The 27,038-nt window shown below is 49.1% G+C and overlaps 1 protein-coding gene across 2 annotated transcripts in view; it reads left to right on the top strand.

The window, feature by feature from the left end:
* The window catches only part of HIPK2 (homeodomain interacting protein kinase 2), a 188,055-nt gene extending 181,609 nt beyond the window's left edge, over positions 1-6,446 (top strand). For both annotated transcript variants that reach the window (XM_082846982.1, XM_082846981.1), the window contains exons 14-15: positions 4,661-4,794; positions 5,881-6,446. In XM_082846982.1, coding sequence (XP_082703108.1) covers positions 4,661-4,794; positions 5,881-6,342 — 596 coding nt within the window. In that variant the 3' untranslated portion in view covers positions 6,343-6,446. The remainder of the gene's footprint in view (positions 1-4,660; positions 4,795-5,880) is intronic.
* The last annotated feature ends 20,592 nt before the right edge of the window (positions 6,447-27,038 follow it).

Raw genomic sequence — 27,038 nt, 5'->3', positions numbered from 1 at the left:
GGCGCCCCTTAGGGTTCTCACACCTGGAGGCAATACACCATTTTAACATTCAAGAGAGTGAAAAGGAAGCCTTTCTTTTGTAATATGTGAGAAAGGTGAATGAGAGAGAAGGCGAGTAAGGGAACCGGTGGGTCCCAGGGCCGGTGCATCTGTTTAGGAAAAGATACATCTGAAAGGTGAGACTCTGGACATTGACCCCTCAAACCTCTGCTTGCCGTGCACCCGCGGGTCCTCAGGTAGCCCCGCACGTACCCCAATTATAAAGATCGCAGCCTTAAGTGCACACAGCTTGGTGTGAAGGGCTCTCCTGCTTAAATAACAGTGAAGGTCTCAAAAGACTGTGTTGTTGAAAACCTCAAGACCAGCCCTTTTACCCAACAGGAGGAGAAGGAAAATTCCTTTTCATCTGTAATCTAAAATCCAAAATGCTCCAAAAACCAGATTTTTAAGTTTACAGTAAAGTCAGTTTAAACCTGACCTGAACTAACCAGAGGCGATTTATAGTCCCTTTGTCATATTCCTGTTTGTGTCAGAGTCATATTTGTGCCCCTTGGTGAAATGTCCCAGTATTCTGTAGCAGAAATAATCACTTTTTTTTAATTACGTGGTAGTGCACAGGGCTCCACTGGGGGTAACCTAATATATTGAATATATACCACATGACCTTCTAAAATCGGAAATTCTTGATTTCAAAAGTGTCCGACCCCAGGGATTTCAGGGAATTCCCTGGCGGTCCAGTGCTTCGGACCCTGCGCTCTCACTGCCGAGGGCCCGGGTTCGATCTCTGGTCGGGGAACTCAAATCCCACAAGCCACGCAGTGCGGCACCAAAAAAAAAAAAAGTGACACCAGCGATTTCAGATCAGAGACGGTAGACCTACAGGAGGAGATGATGCGTGTTGTAAATCGAGGATGCCCATGTTCCAGGACATCTCAGGGGAACTCTGTAATAGTAACGGTCCCTTTACACTTCAGGACGATGGTCTATAAGGATTGGCTCAGGATAGACCTGACACAGGTCCTCTAGGAATTGATAAAGGCGGGGGAAAGGTAGCTGGTGCTGAATTCCCTTGGCCTTTTAAATACGGTGGAGGATGCACGAGGCAGCGGCCGGATCATCGCAGGCTAGATGTCTTCCAGCTCGGAACTTTGTCGGCCCGGGTGCTGGCGCCAGCATGTGGAAGGTGACAAAATTGAGAGCTACTGAAATTTTAAGACTAGTCCAACCCCCTAGTTAAGACAGGTCAGGGGACTGAGGGCCAGCTTTGTCCCACATAACGCAACAGTTTTCTGTGGGGAACCACGATGGCGAGAGGCGGGGAGGCAGCTCTGTGGAGCCCACAGGTCACGCCTTTCACGCTCCATTGCCCGTTTCCACCATCAGCCGTCGGGCTGTGGGCCGCCCGTGGCGGTTTTGAGCACTCACCCCACTGCATTTCCACAAGGACTGCTACAGCTGAAGGGCTGAGAATCTCTCAGGGATGTTTTCAACCAAAAAAAAAAAAAAAGGAAGGTTATTCTCAGTAAGGCACCTAGTGCCACTGTCTCTGGGGAAGCCCATGGTATAGTTTCCCAATGGAAAGAGAGATTTATGTTCCCCTGTGAGGACACGCTGCACGGTCTTTCTAGTGACAGGCAAGGGGCAGGAAGGAACTTCATTCTGGTGCCTGTCCGCCCCCAGAACGTGGTCCTTCTCAACGCTGATATCCTCCGTTAGCTCAGTCGTCCTAGGCTTGGAGAAATCAAACAAAGCAGCCTTCCTCAGCCTCCTGGGGCCCCGCTGGCCCACTTGCGGCCAAGGTGAGAAGCGTTGCAGCCGCCTCCGCTGGGCTGCCAGGCTTCCCTGAGCCCCCCAGGTCAGGACGGAGGCTGTGCAGGTGACGGTCCATTTTCTGTCATCGTTCATCCCCTCTGTGGGTCTCAGCTCAGGAAGGATCCCTATTTCTCACGTAGCCTCCTCGAGTCTCTTGGGTCAGTTAAGGTTCTTCTGGGAGGCAACAGAGTGAACTCTGCACTGCCTTAAGGCAAATAAGGAATTTATTGGAAGGGTGCAGGGCTGAGAGAAAGTTCAACAACTAAGTCCCAGGCGGGACAGGAACCAGAACTCCTTAGTCTGAGCCACTGGGGGCCCGACATCTGCTCTCTGAACACTGCTTCACCCTGACCCAGTGAGCCCCGGGCTCCCAGTTTCCCAGTCCCAGGAAACAGAACTTGCTGGTCCCAGCTTGGGGCAGACAGCTGTTCCTTGAGCATCACTTTGGCCAGGAGACAGGGCGCTAATAAAGACATCAACCGTAGTTAACACAGCTAACACCTTTAAGGGCTCAACACGTGCCAGATAGATACTAAGCTTCTATGTGCATTAACTCACGTAATCCCCACAATGACCCTACATGTAGTCACCAGTCACCGTTACTTTTCCAGTTTTTCAGATAAGAAAATGGAAGCACAGAGAGGTTAACTAACTCCACCACGGCCATGCGGCTGTCCCTCCAGGGCTCACCCAGGATTGAAGCACTCTCCCACCTGCCTTGTACAGACAGGGCCACCAGGGGCCATCCGTGAACCCAGGGCTGTTGCCGGGCAGCAGATCTATGAGAGCAGCTAGGCAAGGCTCGAGCAGAGAGCTCTGTACTGTCCTCCCAGCTCCGAAATACGCCTCCGGAACTTGACCTTCAGCACTTGCCTTCTCCACTCCATGGTCACTTTCTCTGCAGGAGGAAATTACTATTTTAATCTCTTGGTCCCTTTCAGGACCCCCTCCCTGATTCTGGGGTCCCCTGCTCTGGCAACTTGACAAGTTCCTGTCCCCGCGATGACGGTAGCCTGGCTCTGTCACCCCCATTTCATCTGAAGCCCTCTAATCTCTTCACTTGCAGCCTCACGCTGTGGATCCCTTGCACTCAGAGTTTCTCCCTGAAATGTAATTACTGCAAAATGCCCAGAGAGTTGAAGTAGGAGCAGAGAGGTTCCACTCACAGCTGGGCCCAGGCAGCAGACACAGCTGGCGACGCACGGCAGGGCAGGGAGGGTTGGATGCCTGCGCGGTGGCACCATGGCTGATCGACGGGCACAACGTTCTCCTGATAGGCAGCATTTGCAGCTTTGCATCCCTCAGCCTACAGTGGGTCCCCCGAACCCCGCCTTCCACCCCCCAGGCTTTGGAGAGCCTTTGAGAGTCTAACCAAGCTTGGCCTGAGCCCAGACCCCGATTCCACAATGCAGGTCAGCTGGGAAGCTTGTGAAGAATACGAATTCCTGGGCACCCCCGACTGGGGTGCGCTTCGGTGGGTAGGATGGGAGGGCCGCTGGGCCCCAAACCACGGTTGGATTTGGGGTCTCTGTTAGGACGCGCTGCCCCCTTCCCAGTGAGGCAGCTCTCCCTTTACTTGAGGGGGACTGTGGCCTCGGGGAGCAGAAGGCTCCCCTTGACTTCACTGTGCTCCCCGGTCTCCTGTCCCCCGGTTTCTGGTTTGCCTTCACTTTTCAGCTTTCTCTCCATCAACAATTATCAGCATTCTCTCTTGCCGGCCCCAGCCTCACGCGGCTCCTCTTTGACCCTGATCTCATCACCCTGGGGTTCGTAACAGAATTGACCCAACCCAGTTACGTCAAGGGCCTGATCCTTACTGTGTGTGCTTCACTCGTTCTTAGCATCCTTCACACCCAAGAGCTGCCAGACTTGCCCATTTTACACTCGCGACCCCAGGGTACCTGACTGATACCGTATTAGGCTTTTGTGTTTCCCAACGATGCTTAGCCCCAGGAAATCTTCTGAATTCTCTGCTGAACAGCACAAGAAACAGACCTGCCTCTGAGGTCCTGTGTACGTCTTGCCGGTTCTCCCTCAGCTACCAGGGTCTCCCCTTGAACTCCCCACTCTGGGCAGCTCCCTCACACGTGAGTGGTTTTAGAGTCGGAGAGTCTGCGGAGGACAACGTAGGTTTGGGCGGATGTCCGGATTCCCTGTGCCAAAGGCTTCTTGGCACTCACCGTGGATCACTTCCTCTTGATCTAGACAGAGCTTCAGCACAGAAACATCTGACGTCAAGAGAGACACTGAGAGGCAGGCGAACAGTCGCACTTGATTCTGCACATGCTGTACCCGGGCGTACAGTCCTCTGCCTGTGCCCCCTGGAGACACGAGCCCCACTCTGCCAGGAGCTGGTGTTCACAGACCACTCAGCACCGAAACTGACGCGAATGGTTTCTTTAATATAAACCTCCTTGCGCTATTCATTTTATTCCGGCTGTTTCTCCCCCTGGGACATGTAGTCCCTCTTTTGAGACTCGGTTTTCTGTACGCTGCTGCATCTGTCAGCGTGTCTCTGCATCTCAGCAGATGGCCCCCCGCTGCACCCCTGGCTGGGACACGAGGAGCTGCAGAGAGCTCTCCTTCTGTCTCTTAGACTCTCCTTATGCTTTTCGGTGTCACCAGATAGTAATTCTAAAGTCCAGCGGGGTTTGCTCCCAAGCCGCAGGCCAGGTGCCAGCCCAGAGTCGGCATCGTCGCTGGGTCTGGGGCAGTGCTGCTGAATGGTGATTGCCCAGTCTCGGTAAGGGGTTCTTGGAAGACCACTTGTTGTCCCCCAAGGAGTAGGGTCTTCCGGGCAGCTGAGGGCCTGTGACGGACCTGTGACCTTTTCCTCCTCCCAACACAGTCACCACCAGTCACCACTCGTCCTCCTACAAGTCCAAGTCCTCCAGCAACGTGACCTCCACCAGCGGTCTCTCTTCAGGGAGCTCATCTGGAGCCACTGCCTACCGGCAGCAGCGACCTCTCAATCTCAGCCAGGTAAGCCCGCCCGACGGCCGCTCGCCAGGGGCGCCAGGGTGGACCCTTGCCCACCTCCCGTGGCGGCAGGAGGCGCCCCGAGTTACCGCTGGTGTTCTCGTTCTGCTGTGGGTCACCTTGGGGGAGGTGGGTCACCTTGGGGGAGGCGGATCCCCGATTCACAGAGAGCCGGCCCAAAGCAAAATGACTCGTCTGATGCTCCGAAGTACTTAGTGACGTGGTGCCAGAGCTTAAAAATAGGCTGGCCCACGTCTTGCTATTTCGGCCCAGCAAAGGGTAAAACACTGCATCTGGGTCCCATGGTCCGACCATGCTGGGCCTAGCGAGTCATTACAGTGAAGGAGGTCTCCCACAGGGACCTCACACCCAGGAAAAGAGCCGGAGGATTCGGAGAAGGTGGGTGACATTCGGGGGGAATGTAAACAAGACAGAGTCTCCACGGGCAGCGCTCAGCCTGTGTGTAGAGGGTCACTCAGGTCCGAGTTGCAAAGTGGACTGCGGGCCCTGCTTCCTTAGAAGCTCAGAGGTAAGATAAGGGGGAGTTTGTGTTGAGAAGCCCTTCATCGGAAGCGGTGCCCCTGGCTGTAAACCGAGGCCGCGTCCGTGTCATGACTTAGGTTCTCCAGGTGAGAGAGGGCTGCTTCCTGTGTACCTGTGGCCTCAGACAGCGAAGTGTCTGAGAGCCTGCAGTTTAGGGAGCAGGACTTCACGGTGAGAGAGAAAGGGGCTCCTTTCGACACTTCACAGCTGCAGGATGCCCTCGGGGGACCTACTGGCTCCCGTTCCCTTTGCGTCTGGCTCTGAGTGTCACCCAGCCCGGAGCATGGCTGGGCACGGCTTTCCTTCTCAGCCCAGGCTAATTGACACTTCGCGGGCGCGCGAGGGAGGCGTCTTCTGTTACGCCTGCCGCTCCTCTCCCTCCGCCTTCCCCCCGCCCCCTCCTCCCCACCTTGCTCTCCTCCGCACTCCCCGCCTCTCCCTCCTCTCCCCCGCCCCCGCCCCTCGCGGCCTCTCCCGTGGGTGCGCATGCGTGCGCGTGTCCAGCCCTGATGACGCAGCCCTCTCCTGGTGCTTCTCCCGCTCCAGGCTCAGCAGCACATCACCGCAGATCGCACGGGGAGCCACCGACGGCAGCAGGCCTACATCACCCCCACGATGGCCCAGGCGCCATACTCCTTCCCACACAACAGCCCCAGCCACGGCACCGTGCACCCGCACCTGGCCGCCGCCGCCCACCTCCCCGCCCAGCCCCACCTCTACACCTACACGGCGCCCGCCGCCCTGGGCTCCACTGGCACCGTGGCCCACCTGGTGGCCTCCCAAGGCTCGGCGCGTCACACCGTGCAGCACGCCGCCTACCCAGCCAGCATCGTCCACCAGGTCCCCGTGAGCATGGGCCCCCGGGTCCTGCCTTCGCCCACCATCCACCCGAGTCAGTATCCAGCCCAGTTCGCCCACCAGACCTACATCAGCGCCTCTCCAGCCTCCACCGTCTACACTGGATACCCACTGAGCCCCGCCAAGGTCAACCAGTACCCTTACATATAAACACTGGAAGGGGAGGGGAGGGGAGGGAGGATGGCCAGAGGGTAGGAGAGAAAGGAGGAGGGACGAGGGGGGAGCTGGGCTTTTTATACTGAAGGTGCCGCACAGAAACAATGCAAACGGGGCAGGGGAGGGGAGCAGGGGGCAGGGACGGGACACAAATGAAACTTGAACTAGGAAGTAGGAGGACTGAGAGCGGAGAAGAGAACATTTTAAAAAGGAAGGGATTTAAGGAGGGGGGGAAATCTATGCTTTTTATTTTAAAAAAGAAAAAGAAAAAAAAAGAAAACGTCAGTAACAACCACAGCTCACGAACCCATTCTGCACCAGACTGGAAAGGAGACGAAGAGAGCCACGGAAGATTCCAGAAATTGGGGGGGAGGGGGGCCGCCCAGTGTTTGAAGAACTTTATGAATTTTTCAAAGATTATTTTCGTATGGCAGCAAGTGGCGTTTAAGAATTTGCTGTCAAGGACACCTGATACGAGTTTTAATCTATTGGATTAAAAATCCAATAGATTTTTAATGATTGAACGTAAGAATTAGGGATTTTTCCAGAACTCTAAAGGGTCAGCAACCGTCTAGAAAGGGCAGGCCGTGGCCGTAGTAGGCTGGTATCTGGGGGCGGGTCCGGGGCTGGGGAAGCCCCGATCTGGCCCGCTTGCTGGGAGCAATGGGGGCAGCCGGGCTGAAGGAGGACCCCTGGGAGAGGAGGGCGCGTTTTCTCTTTCTGAGCACTCTGGATAAATCCCTAAGCAATGATATTCCTCAGATGTCATTAATGATTTTTTTTTCTTTTCTGAAGATTTCTTTTCTCTTTGAGTCCATCCCTCGTCACGTAGTGTAGGGCCCGCGGCGTCGCCGACACCCTGGTAGATGTCGCAGTCTGCACCTGTCTGTGCTACTTTGTGTTCACCCCCAACGATACCAAGAGACTATTCCTCAATGTAATTGCACAAGAAGAGCGATCTCACCTAGGCACGTGACCCGCGCCGTGGTCCAGGTGCACGCGCGGGTGCCCGCGGTGCCGCGCTCCTGTCCCCGGCACCGCCGCCGGCTCTCGCAGACTTGGTTTTTACATCTTTCCCTCCTAGTGCCTTAGCGACCGGGGACGCGGTTGAGGGTTTACTTCCACGGTACTCCAAGAAGCCGGCTGAGGCGAGTCACATCATCTCAGCCCTTCTTCTGTGCTGTTGCAACATTTTACTCTGGTCTTTTCTCTTTTTTTTTGTTTGTTTGTTTGTTTAATTTCTATTTTATTTTAATACCTGTTGTCTTTCCTGGACTGTTTGCTAGCAGAGGGGTGTCAGGCAGCTGGCAGGGGCTAGGTGAGCCCGTGGATCTGGAGAGAGATGTGCGAGATGGATGGTGGTGGGTGAATCTGACGATGGTGATGGCTTTGGATGACTTTTACTTTGGAGACAGAGCAAGAGAGACTCCCCACCCTGTACCCTCACCCAGTTCTGCCCCCAGGGTTGGGAGGGCAGGGGCTGCGGTCCCATCTCTGTTTTAGGAATGTTGGCCTTGCCGGGCAGCCGCCTTCAGCCTCCAGTCCTGGCACGGCCTCCCTGTTGCTGTCCGCGGGATGGAGAGGAGGCCTGGTAGCGGGCCCAGCCCCGTGTTCTCAGACTCGCTCCCCCCCCCCCCCCCCGCCCCGCTTCACTCTCGCAGCCCTGCCCCCTCTCCTCTGGTTCCACCAGCTGTGTTTTGCTCTCACCGTTTTGCCGGGTCCTTCCCCCTGTAGACAGCCATCAGCCGTCGTTTGCTGCTGAATCGTTCCTCGAGTTACCCAGGCCTACCCAAGAAACGCCTTCGTTTTTGGTTTTTGAGGAGTCTGGTGGGCAGAGGCTGGAGGGACATTTATGAGGGTAACCATGTAGTCCTGTACTGCACTTTGGAAAACACTCCCATGGGCAGTTCAGTTTCCAAGGAAATTTGCCCTTTGCCCTCTTTGCACCTTTGATACATTCTGAAATTTTTCTCAGGCTTTGAACACTGGTGGGGGTGAGGGCAGAGGGGTCACTCTGTCCATAGCAAATTATTCTTGAAATACGTGAATGTTGGGAAACGCTGTCTGGTCATCAGCGGGACTTGAAAGGGTGGGCCTGATTGTTTGATTCTTGATGCTGAGTCCTTAACTGACCCCAAAGCCAAGTTTCCAGGGTGCAGAGAGATGGCTCTCAGTTTCGGACAGAAGTCCGTCCTCACCCTCCCTCACTTTCTGTCCTCGTTCTGTGGTCTCCCTTTACGATCGATCTACTGTGAAAGGTGTTTTTATCGTGATATCTGACCTAATTCAGTAACGAAGCCAAGCCCTTACCTTAGCTCTTAGCTGTGAAATGTGAAATAACTCTGGAAATTTCCCCTCTCCAAGCATAAATGCTACTTATCCTACAAAGAAATCGGTCCCCAGGTTGGAACCAGCCTAGTCCCAGCCTTAGGCCAGAAGGAAGGAAGGACACCATGTCCCACTCGAGGCAGGGCAGGCTCGGGCAGAGCCCCAGGTACCCAGCGGGCCCGCCGGGGAGCCATTGGCAACAGGACAAGATTCTGTCCTCGTGGTGCCACGATCAATACGTCTTTATCCGGACATGGGGAGGTGCCGTCGTTCTGAGACGACAGAAACATGGCCCGTCCAGAGAGAGTGAGGGGAGGAAAGTCTTTGGAGGACATGTGAGCCAGAGTGCTCCCAGAGCCGCGCCAGCCTGGGGAACCATCTCTGTTCTGGACTCTTGGCATCCGGAGGGCAGCAGTGCCCCGTCCGATCTTCCCGCGCCCAGTTACAGAAGTCTTGGCTGCAATGAGCCAGCATTTTTGCCTTATTGGGTAGCATCCTGGACCCCCTTGTACAGTTCACTTCCAGCCCTTTCTAGATCTGATCTTTTATAGGAAAAGACAACATAGCCTTCCATTTTAAAGAAAATTATTTTGTCTACTTAAGTTGGAAGTTGCTCTTTCACCTGATATTTTCTTTCCTTTTCTTCCAGATCAGGAATGAAAGTTTCGTGCTGCTCATAAAGATATTATTGTACTAATTATTTTGGTTATTACCATTGTAATTATTATCATAATCATCATTTTGATATTTTAGTTGGGGTTTTAAAATGCACATTTATTCCAAGTATCTTTGTGTTTTCTCTTTAATATTTAAATTTATTTTATTATATCTGTGAGTATCTGAGTAAACAGGAGGGACATGCAGATGTCTAGTTTTGTCAGACCAAAAAACAAAAAAAAGGAAAGGAAAGATCCAGGAATTAGGAAAATGTCAAGGAAGATCCACCACAGAACAAAAGTTTGAAGAATCGAAGCCTTTATCTCTGTACAGGTCAAATCGGGCTCTGGACAACATGGTCCATGGTCACCATCAATGCTGTATTCTTCTAGATTCTCAGTGGCCTGAGAGGAGATCTGAGGAGGCATCTCATGGGCTGAACCCTTAGCCGTGGTACTCTCCCATGTTCCCTGTGCTTCTGAAACCTGCTAAGTAGATCCCGGGCATGCCTCGCGTCTGATACTGACCTGTCAAGCAAAAAAAAAAAAACCAAAAACTCCCCTCTGCCCAGAGCTGACTCAGCCCCTTTCCCAAATGTCCCCCCTTTTCCCATCAGCACACCAGGAATATGGCTTACATCCTTCAGTGCAGAGATAACTGACCCCTCCTAGAAGCCACTGGAGGTAAACAAGCTGATGGAAAGTGCTAGGCAGGTGGTACCTTCCCCTGGGAAACGTCAGCCTCCCTTCCTCTCACTAATCACACTGCCCACTTCTTCAGTGCCCCCCGAACCCCGGTACATGTTCTCAGCACACAATTGTAGGGACAAACTATGAAGCCAAAAAAAAGGTGGAGGGTTAATAGGAGGCCAGAGGAACACTGACAAAAGTCCAGCAGCTCCTTGGACATTGCAGGCTGCTGCCCCCCTGAAATAGTTGGCTGACGGAGGGGCACAGTGGGGCCTCGAGCCAGGCCCACGGGGCTCCGACTGTGCCCCTTAGGGCACGGTGCTGTGTGCCGTGGGCTTTTTAAATCAGCTTGAGGTGCCTACACACGACCCACCAAACCCAGAAACTGCCGGGCCCCGGGTGGGTAAAGGAAGGTCTGGAATGGCTGGCTTCACTGAAGCTAATGAAGGGAGACACCAGGCCATGCCCAGCCCAGAGCCGCTCAGCAAACATTAGCGCCCTCCCCGAGTCGCTATCTGCCTTCCTCTTCCAGCCGAGCACAGAGCTGTGGTTCCGAAGCCCCAGGAGACCCCAGTGGGAGAGGCCAGCCCCTGCGTGGGCTTCCTCAGCGTCTGCCCCGGCTCCCATCCTGCCCTCCAACTCCGAGTCGCCCTGGCAAATAGGATGAATAAAAGGCTGCCCGTCCCTAAGACCCAGCTCTCACGTAGAGGAATGCAGACCTAGTCCTTATTTAGATCACAAACCACTTAGAACATCATCTGCTCTGGAATTGACTCCATCTCTCTTTACTGAGGAAACGTGGTTAAGGCTAAAAGGGAAGGTTGAAAAGGACCGGGCAAGGAGAACCTCGTAACTGGAGCCTTAGGGACCGCAGGTCGATTTGCTTCTGCTCGGTGGGGTCTCGCAGACCCCGCTGGGTATTTGCACCCGTATCTCTGCGCTTAGTGCCTCTTCCGTGATGGTTTGGCTGTTTCCAAGGAGAGGGGTGAGCAGGCCGATGGGTGCGAGAGTCTAAGGCTTGGTGCCAGTTAATACTGTGAAGTGGAACATGTGGTTGATGGAGTGCAGAGGGAAGAGAAGGGTTGGGGTCAACCAGCGGTTGTCTCCTGGACTGTATTTGCATTCCAGCCTTACTGGCGGTGGGTGGCTGGCGGGCTGTGGGAGCCAGCTGGCCTTGTCCTCTTCACCCTGGAAGACTCAACCCGCCCAAACACCAGATTGTGGGATGTAAGGAAGGGAAGGTGAGATCAGCCCAGCTGCTAACGGGCGGATTTCCCTTGACCAGACCTTTGGTGTTGCAAACACTCATTTTGGAACAAGCTTGCGGTGGAGGATTTGGGTTGTGTGAGTGCGTGTGAGTGAGTGGAGCAGACTTTCTTGGAAACTGGAGGAAGGAGATGAGGAGGCTTACAGAGCTATTGCTGATGGGCTGTGGTTGATGAAACGCGGTGCGCCGACGGGCTCGCCCCAGCTTTCCTCCCGGGTTCTCTGGCGCTGGGGCGGGGTAGGATGTGGGGCTCTCGCTGGCCTGTTCAGCAGCTGCTGGGACAGAAAACAGACAGAAGAGGAAAGCGAGGTGCCCCCAAGCAGCAGGGAGGGCGTGGCAGAGAGGCCGGGGCTCCTTCTGCAGGTCGCAGGCCTCGCCAGGTGCCACTCAACGCCAGCCCAAGCAATTCTGCCAAGAAATATGCCAGCCAGGGCCATGCATGCTCCCCTCCCTTTTCTTCTCTGTCTTTTCCTTCTGGTGTGTCTTACAGATTTCAGATGGGGAAGCCTCAGAGTTGAGCAGGCCCGAGCTGTCCTAACCAAATTGGAAAGGAAAGTGAAAGTCTTCCTTTCTTTAGCCAAAGAACCCTTCTCAAAGACACCCCAGATATGGACAGAGTGGCGTTCCTCTCCCGGCAATAATGACTTTGTCAGAGATGTGATCCCATTTGTCTCCCTCTTTCGTCTCTATCCTGACTTGGAATTTTTTTTTTTTTTTTTTTGCTTTTATTTTAAAACTGTGCTCATCTTGTAAGAGGAGTGGAGGTTCGTAACCCTAAATGCTGCTGCTGTTGGGAAACTGGAGGCACCGCACGGATCTGTGGGCTTAACTAACCTCACGTTACCTCGGGCATCAGCCAGAGCAGACCTTCTGCCAGGAGGTGCGGCCGCATCAGGGTCCGGTGCACGCTGGGGCCGGACTCGGGGTGTCAATGCTTTGCTGCCTTAGGACGCTCACTTCTGATCTCCACAGACTGGACTCAGTGGAGAAGTGGAGACGGTGAAATGACATTTAAACGCAGTAGAAACCTTTTGGAGGCTTTCGGCGCCCTCGCTCACTAGAGCGACCCAACCTAGGAAAGGCTGCTCACATCCTTCCTGCAGCTTCCAGAAGCCCAGGAGAGCCAGCTCCAAGCCAGTTCTTCCCGTGAGACCCAGTGAGAATTTACAGAGAAGCGACCCTCCTGTGGGGCACGCTTGCTCTGGGTACCTCTACCAGCAGGGAGCTTCCTGGTGCCCCAGCTTGACTCCTGCAAGCCTTCGAGAGCCCCTAATCACAGGCCCTTGCATTAGAATGCTACGTTGACTGTCTCTTCTTGGTAAAACTTCTCACATCCCTCCAGTGAATAAGAGCCACCATTTGCTGAGTGCTTTCAGTACTCCAGGCTCGTGCCAAGCCCTGTGTGAGCTCGTGGCGCCCTCAGATCACACCATTTACAACACCCCCTCCCCCATTTACAGAGGAAGGAGTTGATGAGACAGCTGACCCTCTAAGAAAGCAGCATGCGTTAAAGGAAAGGAAAGAAAATACCATGGTGGCCCCAAATCCCCAAGTTCCTAGTGAAGTTTTTTGTTAATCAGACCTTTACTAAAATATGTTTCACTTCTTGAATTAGCATCAGTAAGTGGCCTCGTGTTTCTGATGAACCATCTAATGATGTTCCCATTGATTGTGTGCCAAACACTGTTCTGACAGTCGCTCACGTTTATCCCATGTCCTTCCGTCTTCATAACGACCCTATGAAATCTGCAGTACTAGTCCCCTTACAGATGAGGTAGCTGGCTTGGTGAGCTGGTAACCAGCCTAGGATCACACAGCTAGTAGGGGAGCCTAGCCCTGAACCTGGGCCTGCCCAGCTCCAGAACCGAGCTCGCAGACACCAGCCTCGCTGTCTTCTAGGTGTGTGAGCGAAGAAAGGTCTCGAAGGAACGTTGCCCCGTGCCACCCCTGCCCCATGCGTGGAACTCAGCAGAAGGTCTGTAGAGAGAGTCCTGAATTGGATCCAAACAGCAGGGGCAGAATTAGTTTGACTTTTAGAGAAAATCTTAGGGGAGTTTCTTGATTCACAGTAGAGTTCATTTTCTATTCCTTTCCAGTGTACCAATTAGCTTTAGTAGTGCTGCTACAACAAACTCTTATAAGAGTGAAGAAAAAAAAAGTGTTCTTTTCTTTAAAAAAGAAAATAATTTTTTTTCTTGCTTATAGTTAATTCTAGAAAGGCAATACTAAAGGTATATATTTTTTTCAAAATGCTATTTTTTACTGCACTGATAAATATGACAACTCTGGTCTCTGTAATCGATCCACTCTTCAGCTCTGGGTAGAACCAGATGCGGGATTCACACCAAATTTGTAAATACCGTATGTGGGTCTGGTGTCCAGGAACTGTTTTCTTTGTGCTTAAAAAAAAAAAAAAAAAAAAAGAAGAAGAAGAAGAAGAAGGAGAAGGAGAAAGACAAGATGACTTTCAGAAAGAGGAACAAAGTTTTCTTTCGAGGTAGTCTTCTCAAAGAAATGGAAAGCAACAGTTGTGTAAACTGAGAAAAGCTAGCCAACTTTCAGGAGATAAGGAAGGAGAGTCTCTTGCCAAGGCATGAGATTAATAGTAACACAGAAGATTTTTACTTTGCTTGAAAGGTGGCGAGAATTTAGAAATGCTTTAGGACTAGATTTTTAATTTTTTAGAAAACTATCACCATTTGTTATGAAACATCTCCTCAGTTGTTTGGGGTGGGGTTTTCGTTTCTTTTTTTACTTTAAAAACTACTTTATTGACTGGCTCCAGGCATGTTTGCCTAAATTCTTAGGTAGTTTACACAAGTTCTAGAATCTTCTAGAACTTAAATTCCATTGGAAGCAAACCCAGCTGATCAGAATTTGAGATCCTGGTTGGTTTCATTCAATAGGTATTCTGGAATTCTGACAGAACACCTAAAGATTTTTTTAAAGAAGGTTTTAGATACATTATCTTACACAAACTGTGACCTGATGGCAATAATTACCTCAAATGTGGGCATTCATCCTGGTTATAGCCTTTTTTGAAATCATGTAGCCAGCTTGATCGTGGGATTTAAAAGACTATGAACTCTGTGTGGGCTGAAAATAACGATTAATGCACACCCTGGTCATTGTTGCTTAAGTGAACTCTGAAAATAGGTAATCTTTACAACAAAAATGGAACCAAGGAAGAGATTATTCCTTGTGTTTTGTAATCAAATGTGATTTTCAAATGCACATGTTAAGTATATATGTTTTTAGCTACTGTAAAATGCTGTTAGGCTTCTAAGATATCAAGAGAGTCACATTTTAAAACACGTGAACTAAATAATTGACTGTGGATACTTAAGCATATTTCTGGCTACGTTTTATAGTTTACATGTAAACTGGTACTTTTTAAAGAAAATTTCTGTTTATAACTGACATCTTCAAACCCCAGCAATTTCGCCTCTTTAGTTGGAGGCCACGTTCCCCCAAGGCACCCCAAGGCAGGTGTGTTTTACCCGTACTGTTGTGTAGCCTTCCATATTACTGGTTTCCATGGGAACATGAGAGAATGTGAAAGGATTGCCAGGTCGAGCAGGGAAGGGGTGAGTCCACAGCCTGGGCCAGATGCGAAGATCTCGTGCCACGTTGTATCCACACTGGTCGTCAAGGCCTTCTCTTTGACATCTTGGAAGAGGCAGAGAGAACAGATACCTGGTTTGTTGATTCTGTCTTGCTTTGAATGTTTAATTTATTCATCGGTCCACTGACTTCCAGTCACCGGGCAGTAGAAGACACTGGGATTCAGGTGGCCCCGAAGGTACAGCTGCTATTTCTGGGCCCCCAGCAATATTCTGATTGGCGTTTTGCAGGGGAGAGTCATACACCCCTGTGCCCATACTTATTGGTTGGGTTTTCCATCTATCTGCTGTCATTTGTTCCTTTTCTCCTTTAAAACAAAATAAGTGTAAAAGGTTGTGTTTCCTTTTCACTCTTTGTCAAACTTCGTTTTAAAGCCTAGGTCATTAGGAGGTGGGATCTAGATTTTTTGCTAGAGATTGTAAATGCTGCTGAGTTGGGGAGGAGGGGACTGGGGACCGAGGGGCAATGGGGGTGGGGGGGAGGAGCAGTTAGATCCGTCCGAGTAGAGGTCATAATTGAGAGGGCCCATCACCATGATGCAGGAGCCAGTTTCCCTAAGAGTTTTGGTTCATTTCTTCTTTTCTCTTGTGCCACAACCTTGGTGCAGAGGACCTGCTGTGATCTGAAGGGCATTCCTTTAGCAGATAACACCTTGAAAACTGCTGAACACCTGGGACCAGGGAACGAACTGGTGGTTGTTTTTAATGCATTTGCTTTTTCGCTGTGAACTCTGTTGACAGTATGCTCTTATCACGGTTTTTGGTTAGAAATGTCATTGTAAAATATTTTTCATCTTGCCCCTCCTAATTATCCTCTGCTTTCCTCTGTTTGGTTTTTTCCCTTTGATTTAATTAACCAAATGAATTTTATGTCATGGTCTTTGGGGCTTAATCATATTTTTTAAAAATAAAGGTATAGAAATTGGCTTTTTTTTTTTTTTTTAAGTAAATACGCTGTATCTGAAAAAGGACTCTGCCCTCGCTCTCTGGTTGCCTTTCAGCCAGCCTCCACACGAACATCCTGGCACTCCCTCCCACCTTCTTGTGTTGGGTCACTGTCCCCGTGGCCACCTTGGCCTCTGCCCTGCTGTCACCACAGCCCCGTGCCCAGGCACCCAGGACTCCCGGGAAGCTCTCAAGAGCCAGGAAGAAGGACCCACTTAGACTTGTGAGTGGTGGTCTTGCCTCCCTGTTAGATGCTCGCCTGCTTGGTTGAAGGGGCAATGGATTTACTATTATTGTTATTATTGTTATTATTATTATTATTAATTATTATTTTAATAGTTTGGCTCAGGAAGAACTTGGGAGATGGAAAGTGACTTGACCACGCCCATCCTTCGTAGCTTTCTGTGACTTATGGATGGAACCTAAAGTGTCCCCACCTCACCCCACCCTCCTCCCTTCCTGCAGATATTCCTGTTCGCCGTCACCGCGGCGCATGGTTTCTCCCCACCGTCTCACTCCCCCTGTCACCTTTCACCCTTTCACTGTTGTGTTACTGCTCATTTAAAGCTTTCTTCTGTGGCTTTCCCAGGGCACAATCATTTCTGGCCCCCAAAGCATCTCCTCATCCTCTTTCTGTGCGGTTTTTTTTTAACCAAATGAAGTAGACCAGGAAGTCATACTTTGGGGCAGCAGAGTTTCCAGTCTAGTAGAATCACTGTATAGATATAGATGCTGATATATATGTTTGTGTATATATATATCAAACCAAATTTCTGATAGGAAAAGTATAGCTTTACGGATGAAGGGGGGAGAGGAGCTTTTAGAAGTCGGAGTCAGCGTTGGGTGGTGGATGGGGGGAGCCCGGGGCGGCCCAGGCTGCACCTTCGCACGTGGCCTGAGGCCGGGCACCGGGCCCCGGCCACCACCCTGCCACAGTGGAGGCAGGTGGCCCCAAAGGGGAGCTGCTGCTCTCTGGGTCCCTAGCGACAAGGGCATAGATGAGTGAGGGGGGCAGCACATCAGAATGACCGGAATTTTCCATCCTGTTTTGCTTTGACCACATGTATTGAGCTGCAGCCTCTGATATTATATCACGTTTCCAAAAATGGTATCCATTAGGATGGAAAGAGAACGGATCTGTAGAAATGTTTACCTTTCAACTGCCCACAAATTCAGGACACCCTGGATAGAAAGCCGCACTCCCCAGAACGAGAGCAGGGAAGAGGAGGCCCGGTGAGGCTTGGTCACCGGTCCCAGGAACGCGGTTCCTCCCCAGGGCCATCTCGCCCAGATCTTTCTCTACCAGGTCATCTCAGCTCAATTACCCTATGGAAGCCCTGGCCTGTTGTGTTCCTTCACTGTACGGTTTCTGTAATAAAAAGTGTTAATCCATGTTAATCTTTGTGAAAATTATTGCGTGCAACAGTATTTTCTCGTGTACCTCTTTTTCCTATGTGAATTGTCCCTTTTCTTTTTTTATTTATAAATGTCTACTTTTTTAAAAAGACAAACCAATGTGTTGTAGGCCTATATGTAACCTATCCCTTAGTCTCATATTATAGGTATAAGAATGGATATTTTACTTGGCTTTAGAATGTTTTACAAGAAAAATAATTCTTAACTGATCAAGTCCTTGCTACTAAAATGCTTGTGTTTTTCATCATGACGTCGTGTGCTTCTAAATTAATGATCATTTTCGTTGTAGAAAAATGGAGTGAATTTATATTAGTCTTGGAAACTAATAATAGCATTGTAAATTTATGAGATGATTTTAACAGAAAAAATTATAGAAGAATATAGTTATTTTAATTGTAATATTACTAACTGTAGGGTGAGAAAGGGGGGTCCCGTTGTGGTGAACTATGTTATAGCTTGTTACTTACAGTTTCTTTTTGATCATTTTTTCGGTCTCTGAGGTGAAACGAGTTATTAATTAAAATTTGTAAACTCACATATGCATATTGTATATGTGTAGAAATGTAATCACACTTTGTCTTGGAATTACATTAAACTGTTTGGAATCACTGTACACTCAGCCTGGCATGCTTGTTTATTCTAGAACCAGACCAGTTCTGAGGCTACAGAGGTTATCGTTACCAGCCACATCTTTTGTAAGTTATTTAGCCCTCCGGAAAGTATTCAATGCCTCTGAACATGTTCGCAACCCACCACTGCATTTCAAATTTGCCACTGTGTGTGGCGGTAGAGGGCGGGCTTTGAGGTCGTTTCACTACCTGCTCGCGGGCAGCTGGGCGGAGGGCGGGGAGCATGCTCACTGCCACTAACTCTCCCGAGCCGTTCCAACCCCCACGGCTCCCCAGCTCCATCCCTGAGGCCTAAGTCGTTGCTGTCACCTGCCATCCGAAGAGCTTCCCAAGTTCATCCCGGATCTGGGTGCGGAGCCGACATCCTTTGCACCCGGGCCTTGCCCTCTCGCGAGACTTCAGTGCCAGGCAGCCTCTAGCTCGCCGGCCTCACCACCAGGTCCTGCCCGGGACGGCCCACCGGAGCTCCACCACGGTGAGTCACCATCCCCTCTGACGGCCTTCTCACCCTTCCAACAGTTTTTGTGTGTTTTTTTTTTTTCGGTACGCGGACCTCTCACTGTTGTGGCCTCTCCCGTTGCGGAGCACAGGCTCCGGACGCGCAGGCTCAGCGGCCATGGCTCACGGGCCCAGCCGCTCCGCGGCATGTGGGATCTTCCCGGACCGGGGCACGAACCCGTGTCCCCTGCATCGGCAGACGGGCTCTCAACCACTGCGCCACCAGGGAAGCCCTAGCAGTCATTGTTTTAAACATTGTTATTGTGGTAAAGTCAGTACATAACATAAAATTTACCATTTTACCCACTTTAAAGTGTACTGTTAGAGGGACTTCCCTGGCAGTCCAGTGGTTAAGACTCCAAGCTCCCAATGCAGGGGACACGGGTTCCATCCCTGGTCAGGGTACTAAGATCCCGCATGCCACAGGGCGCGGACAGATAAATAAATCAATCAACTGTACTTCAATAAAAAATTAAATATTTTTTAAAAAAATTTTTAAATAAAGTATACCGTTAGTGGCATTAATTACATTCACAATGTTGTGCAAACATCACCACTAGCTCTTTCTAGAAATGTCATCATCCCAAACAGACTCTCTGTGCCCATTAAACCATAACTCCCCATTTCCCCTTCTGTTTGGCAGCCACCCTTCTACTTTCTGTCTCTGAATTTCCCTTCTCTAGCTACATCATTTAAGTGGAATCGTACAATATTTGCCCTTTTATGTATGGCTTATTTTACTCAACAGTGTTTTCAAGGTTCATCTATTTATCTTATAGCGTATATCAGAATTTTATTCCTTTTTAAGTCTGATAACATTCCATTGTATGTATACACATTTTGTTTATCCATTCATCTGTTGATGGATAAGTGAGTGGTTTCCACCTTTTGGCTTCTGTGAATCACGCTGCTTGAACACTGGTGTGTAAGCATCTGTGTCCCAGCTTTCAATTCTTTAAGACATACACCTGCAAGTGGAATTGCTGGATTGTATGGTAATTCTTAACTTTTTGAGGAACTGCCAGACTCTTCCACAGCGGCCGCACCATTTTAACACTCCCAGCAACTCCAATATCCTCACCCAGCCCTCTTATCCTGGCTTCCATGGCCAGTGTTCTCGGGCCTGAGGACTGCCAGGCTCCTGGGCCTGCCTTTCCTGTGCCTCCTGGTTTCACAAGGTCCCCAACCAGCCTAAACTCCACCCATCTTCTCAGCCATACCCTCAGCTCCCTGCTACCCACTTCAACCATCTACAGCTCTGCTTCTCCACCCAGACTCCCAGAACTGCGGGAACCTCGGGCCAGCGTCTGTGCTCATCCGCTCCATCTGTGGCTACTTGGAAACCCACCACTCCCTCCACCCCCAACCCTTACCCTCCAGAGTAACCCAGAGAAATCCAGGCCACCGCAGGGCTCCCTCAACCCCTCCCCTTCCCACAAACCTGTGCCTCACACCTCTTTCTCCCTTCAGCCTCAGAGGAGTAAGGCCCTGTGCCCACCCCATCCCTTCCTGTATCCAGAGCTCTTTCTGTCAAGCATCCGCCCCCTACCTGGGCTCCTGCTTTTCTCACACCTGTGCCCTTCAAGAACCAGCCTGAGTCATTTTTCTGGGAGGCTTATCCTCAGGCTCCTGATGAGGTGGGTGTCGCTTGCCCAGGTTCCCAACCCCTTGTGCATAATTCTCATTATGCCATACTGTCAACCTTTCTTTCCTGATTTTCCTTCCCCATGGAACCACAAAATCCTTGCAGGTAAGGATTTGTCTTTCATCTCTATTTCTAAGGCATCTGTTACCCTGCCGGGCAGAGTAGGAAGTCAAGAAATATTTGGATAAATAAACTACTCAGCCCGTGTTATTGGCCAATCAACCCACCTTCCCACCCTCCAAATTCCGTGTCTCCCAGAATTCAGGTAATACTAATAAACCCTAAATGCAGCCAAGGTTAAATGCAACTCAACCAAAGTTCAAGTTCCATAAAAACCCATGCCAAAGATTGTGACAGAATTCGGAATGCTTCCAACATACTTTTATTTTTTTTTAAGTTAGAAATGCACTGCCAGGGATCACAGTCCATGGAAATGGAGGGAGAAGCAGACCCTATATTCCAAGTGAGATAAGAGCGTGTCAACAGGGGAATGCAGTGCAGCTGTGTCTAAGGATCTACCCACCAGCGTCTCCAGCAAGTTATATGAATGTAAAGTGAAAAGACAAACGTATTGCGCTCAATATGTTCCTCCAAGCACATTCAATACTGGGGAAATTAAAAAAACAGATTCTTTCCTTGAACTGATAATGAACAGGAAGCAGAGTTCTAGACGCCCATAACAAGTGCTATTTCCCAGCAGAGCCAAGGAGCCCCTGGAGGAGGGCCAAGCCACAGATAGATGGTGCTCTCACCCGGCAGCCAGCTCGGGCCTCTGCCCACTGGGGCTTTGGCTTTGGGGGGAGGTGCTCCCATGTCACCAAGCTCCCCTTGCTTTGGGGGCACGTTGTTGCGTAGTGGATGTCGTGCCCAAGAGACGGTTCCAAACAGCCAGGTGTACTACATTTTTTTGTGAGAGTCTGACTTACATGTTTTCTAACTCTTCCCTGGAATAGCTAAGCTTAAGCGAATATCAATAAGTATAAAAGCAGAGAATACACTAAGAGCAAAGGGTAAATGTAACACTGGTGGGGTGGGTGTCCTCATGACCTCTTCACTGTGTGCAGTCCCGCCCTTCTGCCAGTACTCAGCTTTAACGAAGGAGCCTCGGGCCCTCCCCCCTCCCACCTGGCACACTTTAGGTCCAACTTAGTCCATGCAAACGGCCTCCAATAGATCTTCCTTAGAAGATCTATGTTCCTTACACTGCCTGGCACTGCTTGAGGGTGGGAAAAAACCCACTGTTCAGCAACAACCCTAATCCTCACTCTATAGGGAAGAAACAGGCAGGAGCGAGACAGTCCTCCAGTTCTGTAGGACTGAAACGGTGCGTGATGAGTCAAATCCACTCCACCTGCCTTCACTAATCACGATCGCTTTAACGCTTGCGTGGCCTCCAAGCCGCACGTAGCCCGAACAGCAAGATCTTTGCCCGAGTTGTTTTCCAGGAACTTGGAGCTGCAGCTGCCTCTAGTTCAGCTTAGCCAGTTAAAACTGGATAGGACCGGCGATCCTCCAGCTGGGCACCTGCAGGGACCCGTAGCTTAGTTACGCCTGCGCAGAACCATGATTCCCGCACCTTTTTCCCATAACCTTTCCCCGTGCGCCCACGCTTCACACCAACCTGCTTCTTTATTCGTCATCCCGTGAATACCCCAAGCCCCTCGCCTTTGGGGAGGCAGGTTTGAGATCTGAGATTTTTCTCCCATATTCTCTGCTCGGCTGCCTTGCGAAGAACCCTCTTTGCTGTGAACTTCGGCGTCTCAGCGTTTTGGCTGGCTTGAGACAGCAGGACAAGGCTGGTTTGGTAAGGAGGCCATCTAATGCCCATTCTTTTTTTTGTTTTTAAAGCAGCTTGGGTACACTTTATTTTTTATTTTTGTGGCTGCGTTGGTCTTCGTTGCTGCGCGTGGGCTTTCTCTAGTTGTGGCGAGCGGGGGTGGGGGGCTACTCTTTGTTGCGGTGCGTGGGCTTCTCCCTGCGGTGGCTTCTCTTGTTGCGGAGCACGGCCTCTGGGCGTCCGGGCTTCAGTAGTTGTGGCGTGTGGGCTCAGTGGTCGTGGCACGTGGGCTTAGTAGTTGTGTCTCGCAGGCTCTAGAGCACAGGCTCTGTAGTTGTGGTGCACGGGCTTAGTTGCTGCACAGCGCGTGAGATCTTCCCAGACCAGGGATCAAACCGGTGTCCCCTGCATTGGCAGGCAGATTCTTATCCACTGCGCCACCAGGGAAGTCCTAATTCCCATTCTTAAGTGCTTTCTTTACACGCGCTGATCTATAGATGTGGTCTCTTCTACTGAGACACTTTGCATTTGACAACACTTGTAAAACAACACTGGAGGGCAGATACCCTGTCAGTAAACCACTTGATATCTGCTTCTATGTCTCTTTGTGTTCTGTTTCGATGTCTTCTTATGGCTTATTGCCATGGCTTTCAGACTCTTTATCTGCTGAAGACTAAGCCCGTGGACCAGGCTGCTTATAAGCGAACAAATTACCCATTAATAAAAGCCAGAACCAGAAGGAAAAAGTGGATGCTTGGAGGAAACCCTTCTAAGGGGGAAAAGATTGCCACAGGTCTTAAGATTGCACAGGCCAGTGAGTCAGTAGGAGAGAAAGCATTATCCATAGCAGAGCGATTCAGAGCATGACTTTGGAGTCAGCCATATTGGGGTTCAGTTCGAGGCTCTGTTGTTTATGACTGTAAAAGCTGGGAGATCACTTAACCTCTCAAGCCTCAGTTTTCTTATCTGTAAAATGGGGATAATGCCACATGTGGCAAGGACTGGGTGGATATTCCCCATAGTCATTTCCTGTTCTTGCTGAGTACAGGGCTAGATTATATTTCCTAGCTTTCTTTGCAGTTAAATATAGCCAGACCTGACCCCTAAAACAAAACTCACATACTTTGATCCACACTCTCGCCCCTAAATTTCTGCCCACATGTGGAAGAGCTGATGAAGGACTCTGATGAAGAAGCCCAGATCACTGATGATTTAATGGCCTCCTAATAAAACCACTTTGGACAAAACCACAAAAAGTAAGAAAGAAATCTTTTTATTATATTTAAGCCACTGAAATTTTAGGATTTTTTATACAGCAATTCACCTACCCTGACTAATATAGACATTAGTTCCTGAAAGTGAGGTACGGCTATAGCAAACAGCTAAAATAAAATACATGGCGCGCTTCCCTGGTGGCGCAGCGGTTGAGAGTCCGCCTGCCAATACAGGGGACACGGGTTCGTGCCCCGGTCCGGGAAGATCCCACATGCTATGGAGTGGCTGGGCCCGTGAGCCATGGCCGCTGAGCCTGCGCATCCGGAGCCTGTGCTCCGCAACGGGAGAGGCCACAACAGTGAGAGGCCCGCGTACCAAAAAAAAAAAAAATTCATGGCATTGGCTTAGCAGCTGGACAGAGAAATAAGGAAATTGATTTCAGGCACTGGAATCATGGGGGCCCATGTTATGCTTTAATAAAAACATTGGATACACGTTCAACTAAAAACCCTGTTCAGTTTACCAAAAAATCTAGAACTAACAAGCCAATCTGTAAGATTACAGGATAAAAGATCAGTGTACAAAAATTGATTCCGTTTCTTTTAATAGAATTTTTAAAGGTTGCATTCTGGGGCTTCCCTGGTGGCGCAGTGGTTAAGAATCCGCCTGCCAATGGAGGGGACACGGGTTCGAGCCCTCGTCCGGGAAGATCCCACATGCTGCAGAGCAACTAAGCCCATGTGCCACAACTACTGAGCCTGTGCTCTAGAGCCCACGAATCACAACTACTGAGCCCATGTGCCACAATTACTGAAGCCTGCGCACCTAGAGCCCGTGCTCTGCAACAAGAGAAGCCACCTTAATGAGAGGCCTGTGCAGCGCAATGAAGAGTAGCCCCCGCTCGCTGCAACTAAAAAAAAAGCCCGCGTGCAGCAACGAAGACCCAACGCAGCCAAAAATAAATAAATTTATTTATGTGTGTGTGTGTGTGTGTGTATATATATATATATATATATATACATATATATATATATATATATAAAGGTTACATTCCATTTACAGTCATTACAAAATATTGGCTATCTTCCCCATGTCGTAACATACATCCTTGTAGCCTATCTTACACCCAATAGTTTGTACCTCCCACTCCCCTACCCCTAGGGTGCCCCTCCCCCTCCTCTCCCCACTGGTAGCCATTACCAGTGTTTGTTCTCTATATCTGTGAGTCTGCTTCTTTTTTGTTATATTCACTAGTTTGTTGTATTTAGATTCCACGTATAAGTGATATCACACAGTATTTATTTATGTGTTTGACTTATTTCACTTAGGATAATGTGCTCCAAGTCCATCCAAGTTGCTGCAAATGACAAAATTTCGTTCTTTTTTGTGGCCATGTAATATTCCATTGCGTATATATACCACATCTTCTTTACCCATTCATCTGTTGATGGACATTGAGGTTTCTTCCATGTCCTGGCTATTGTAAATAGTGCTGCTATGAACATTGGGGTGCATTTATCTTTTCGAATTAGTGTTTTTGTTCTTGTTGGATATATACCCAGCAGTGGGATTGCTGGATCATATAGTAGCTCTATTTTTAGTTTAAGGAACCTCCATCCTGTCTTCCAAAGCAGCTGCACCAGTTTACATTCTCACCAACAGTGTATGAAGGTTCCCTTTTCACCACATACTCGCCAACATTTGTTACTTGTGTTCTTTTTGAGGATAGCCATTCTGATCGGTGTGAGGTGATATCCCGTTGTGGTTTTGATTTGCATTTCCCTGATGATTAGTGTTGTTAAGCACCTTTTCCTATGCCTGTTGACCATCTGCATTTACTCTTTGGAGAAATGTCTATTCAGTTATTCTGCCCATTTTTTTAATCAGGTTGTTTGGTTTTTTTGATGTTGCTGTTTTGTATGAGCTGTTCATATATGTTGAATATTTATGAGCTATTTATATATGTTGGATATTAATTGCTTATTGGTCATATCATTTGCATATTTTCTCCCATTCGGTGGCTCATCTTTTTGTTTGGTTGATAGTTTCCTTTGCTGTGCAAAATATTTTAAGTTTAATTAGACCTCACTTGTTTATTTTTTATTTCCTTTACTTTAGGAGGCGGATCCAAAAACATATTGCTGCTATTTATGTCAAAGAGTGTTCTGCCTATGTTTTTCCTCTAGGAGTTTTATAGGATCCCGTCTTACATTTAGGTCTTTAATCCATTTGGAGTTTGTTTTTATACATGGTGTTAGAGAATGTTCTACTTTCAGACTTTTACATGCAGCTGTCCAGTTTTCCCAGCACCACTTATTGAAGAGACTATCTTTTCTCCATTGTATATTCTTGCCTCTTTTGTCGTAGATTAACTGACCATATGACCATAAGTGCATAGGTTTATTTCTGGGCTCTCTATCCTGTTCCATTGATCTATGTGTCTGTTTTTGTGCCGATACCATACTGTTTTGATTACTGTAGCTTTGTAGTATAGTCTGAAGTCAGGGAGCATGATCCCTCTAGCTCTGTTCTTCCTTCTCAAAGTTGTTTTGGCTAATTGGGGTCTTTCGTGTTTCCATATAAATTTTGAAGTTATTTGTTCTAGTTCTGTGAAAAATACCATTGGTATTTTGATAGCAACTGCATCAAATCTATAGATTGCCTTGGGCAGTATGGTCATTTTAACAATATTCATTCTTTATACTAGCAACAAACAAACTATGAAATTAAAAAAAAATCATCTACAGTAGCATAAAAAATAAAAATATTTAAATAATTTAACAAAATATATGCAAAAACTCTACCCTTAAAACTTGTAAAATGTTGCTGAAATTTTTAAAAAGTTAAATGGAGAGAACTACTTCAGTCATTGATTGGAAGAGTCAAATTGCTAAAAAGTCATAGTTCATCAAATTGATTTGTAAAATTGATCAAAAGACAAAAAACTTGAGCATTAGATCTGTGTGACAATCTCAAACAGCCTTAACTGGAGTCCTGGAAGGAGAGCAAAGAGTCGGGCAGGTGAAATATTTAGAGACAAAGGTGATGAATCTTCCAAAATTGATGAAAATCCTCAACTTTTAGAATCAAGAATCTCAGGTATCCAAGCATACAGCTGGAAGTTATTTCTCAGCCTTCCATGACTGTCCTGGCCAATGGACTGTGGATGGAATGTGTGCCACCTCCAGGCCGGGCCCCTGTCTAGTCTAGGGTAAGATAGGCTATGATCACAACAAACCCAAAACCTCAGAGGCTTTCCAGGAAGCTTCTCCCCCACACACTGACTTAGCCTCCCAGGATGCTTCAGTCTTATGGAGCCTCCAAATGAAAAAATCACGACTTGGGGGAGGGAGAATATGGAGGAGTATGCACTGGTTCTTAAATGTTTCCACCTGGAAATGACATCTGTCACTTTTCCATGGTTAAAGCTCTGATGTCACCTGACACCTACCTTCAAACAGACCAGGAAATACAATCCTTCCATGTACCTAGAATGAGAGGAAAGGAAAAGTTCTCGATGCATAGCTGCCACATCTACCACATTTCCTAAAACACATCCTGTGTGAGCCTCTATGTTCAAAGACCCTGGATGGAGCAATGCTATTCCCTGTCACTGACCTGCATTAGTCTGTGGTGCAAGCCAGAAAGGGATCTTCTCTTGGGTAGGCCTCTGAAATGTGGGTATTACAAAAGCTAGCATGCTCTAAGACCCTACTCAATTTACATCATAGTGAAACAAGATGATAATTGTTTTTTTATATAATAAATGTATTTATTTTTGGCTGTGTTGGGTCTTCGTTGCTGTATGCGGGCTTTTCTCTAGTTGCGGCAAGCGGGGGCTACTCTTCTGTTTCGGTGCGCAGGCTTCTCATTGCGATGGCTTCTCTTGTTGTGGAGCATGGGCTCTAGGCACGAGGGCTTCAGTAGTTGTGGCTCGCGCGCCCTAGAGCGCAGGCTCAGTAGTTGTGGTGCACCGGCTTAGTTGCTCCGTGGCATGTGGG

Source organism: Leucopleurus acutus, assembly GCF_964270905.1.
Source record: "Leucopleurus acutus genome assembly, chromosome: 9".
Classification (NCBI taxonomy): Eukaryota; Metazoa; Chordata; class Mammalia; order Artiodactyla; family Delphinidae; genus Leucopleurus; species Leucopleurus acutus.
The sequence above is the reverse complement of the archived record's forward strand: the minus strand, read 5'-3'. Positions and strand labels throughout refer to the sequence as shown.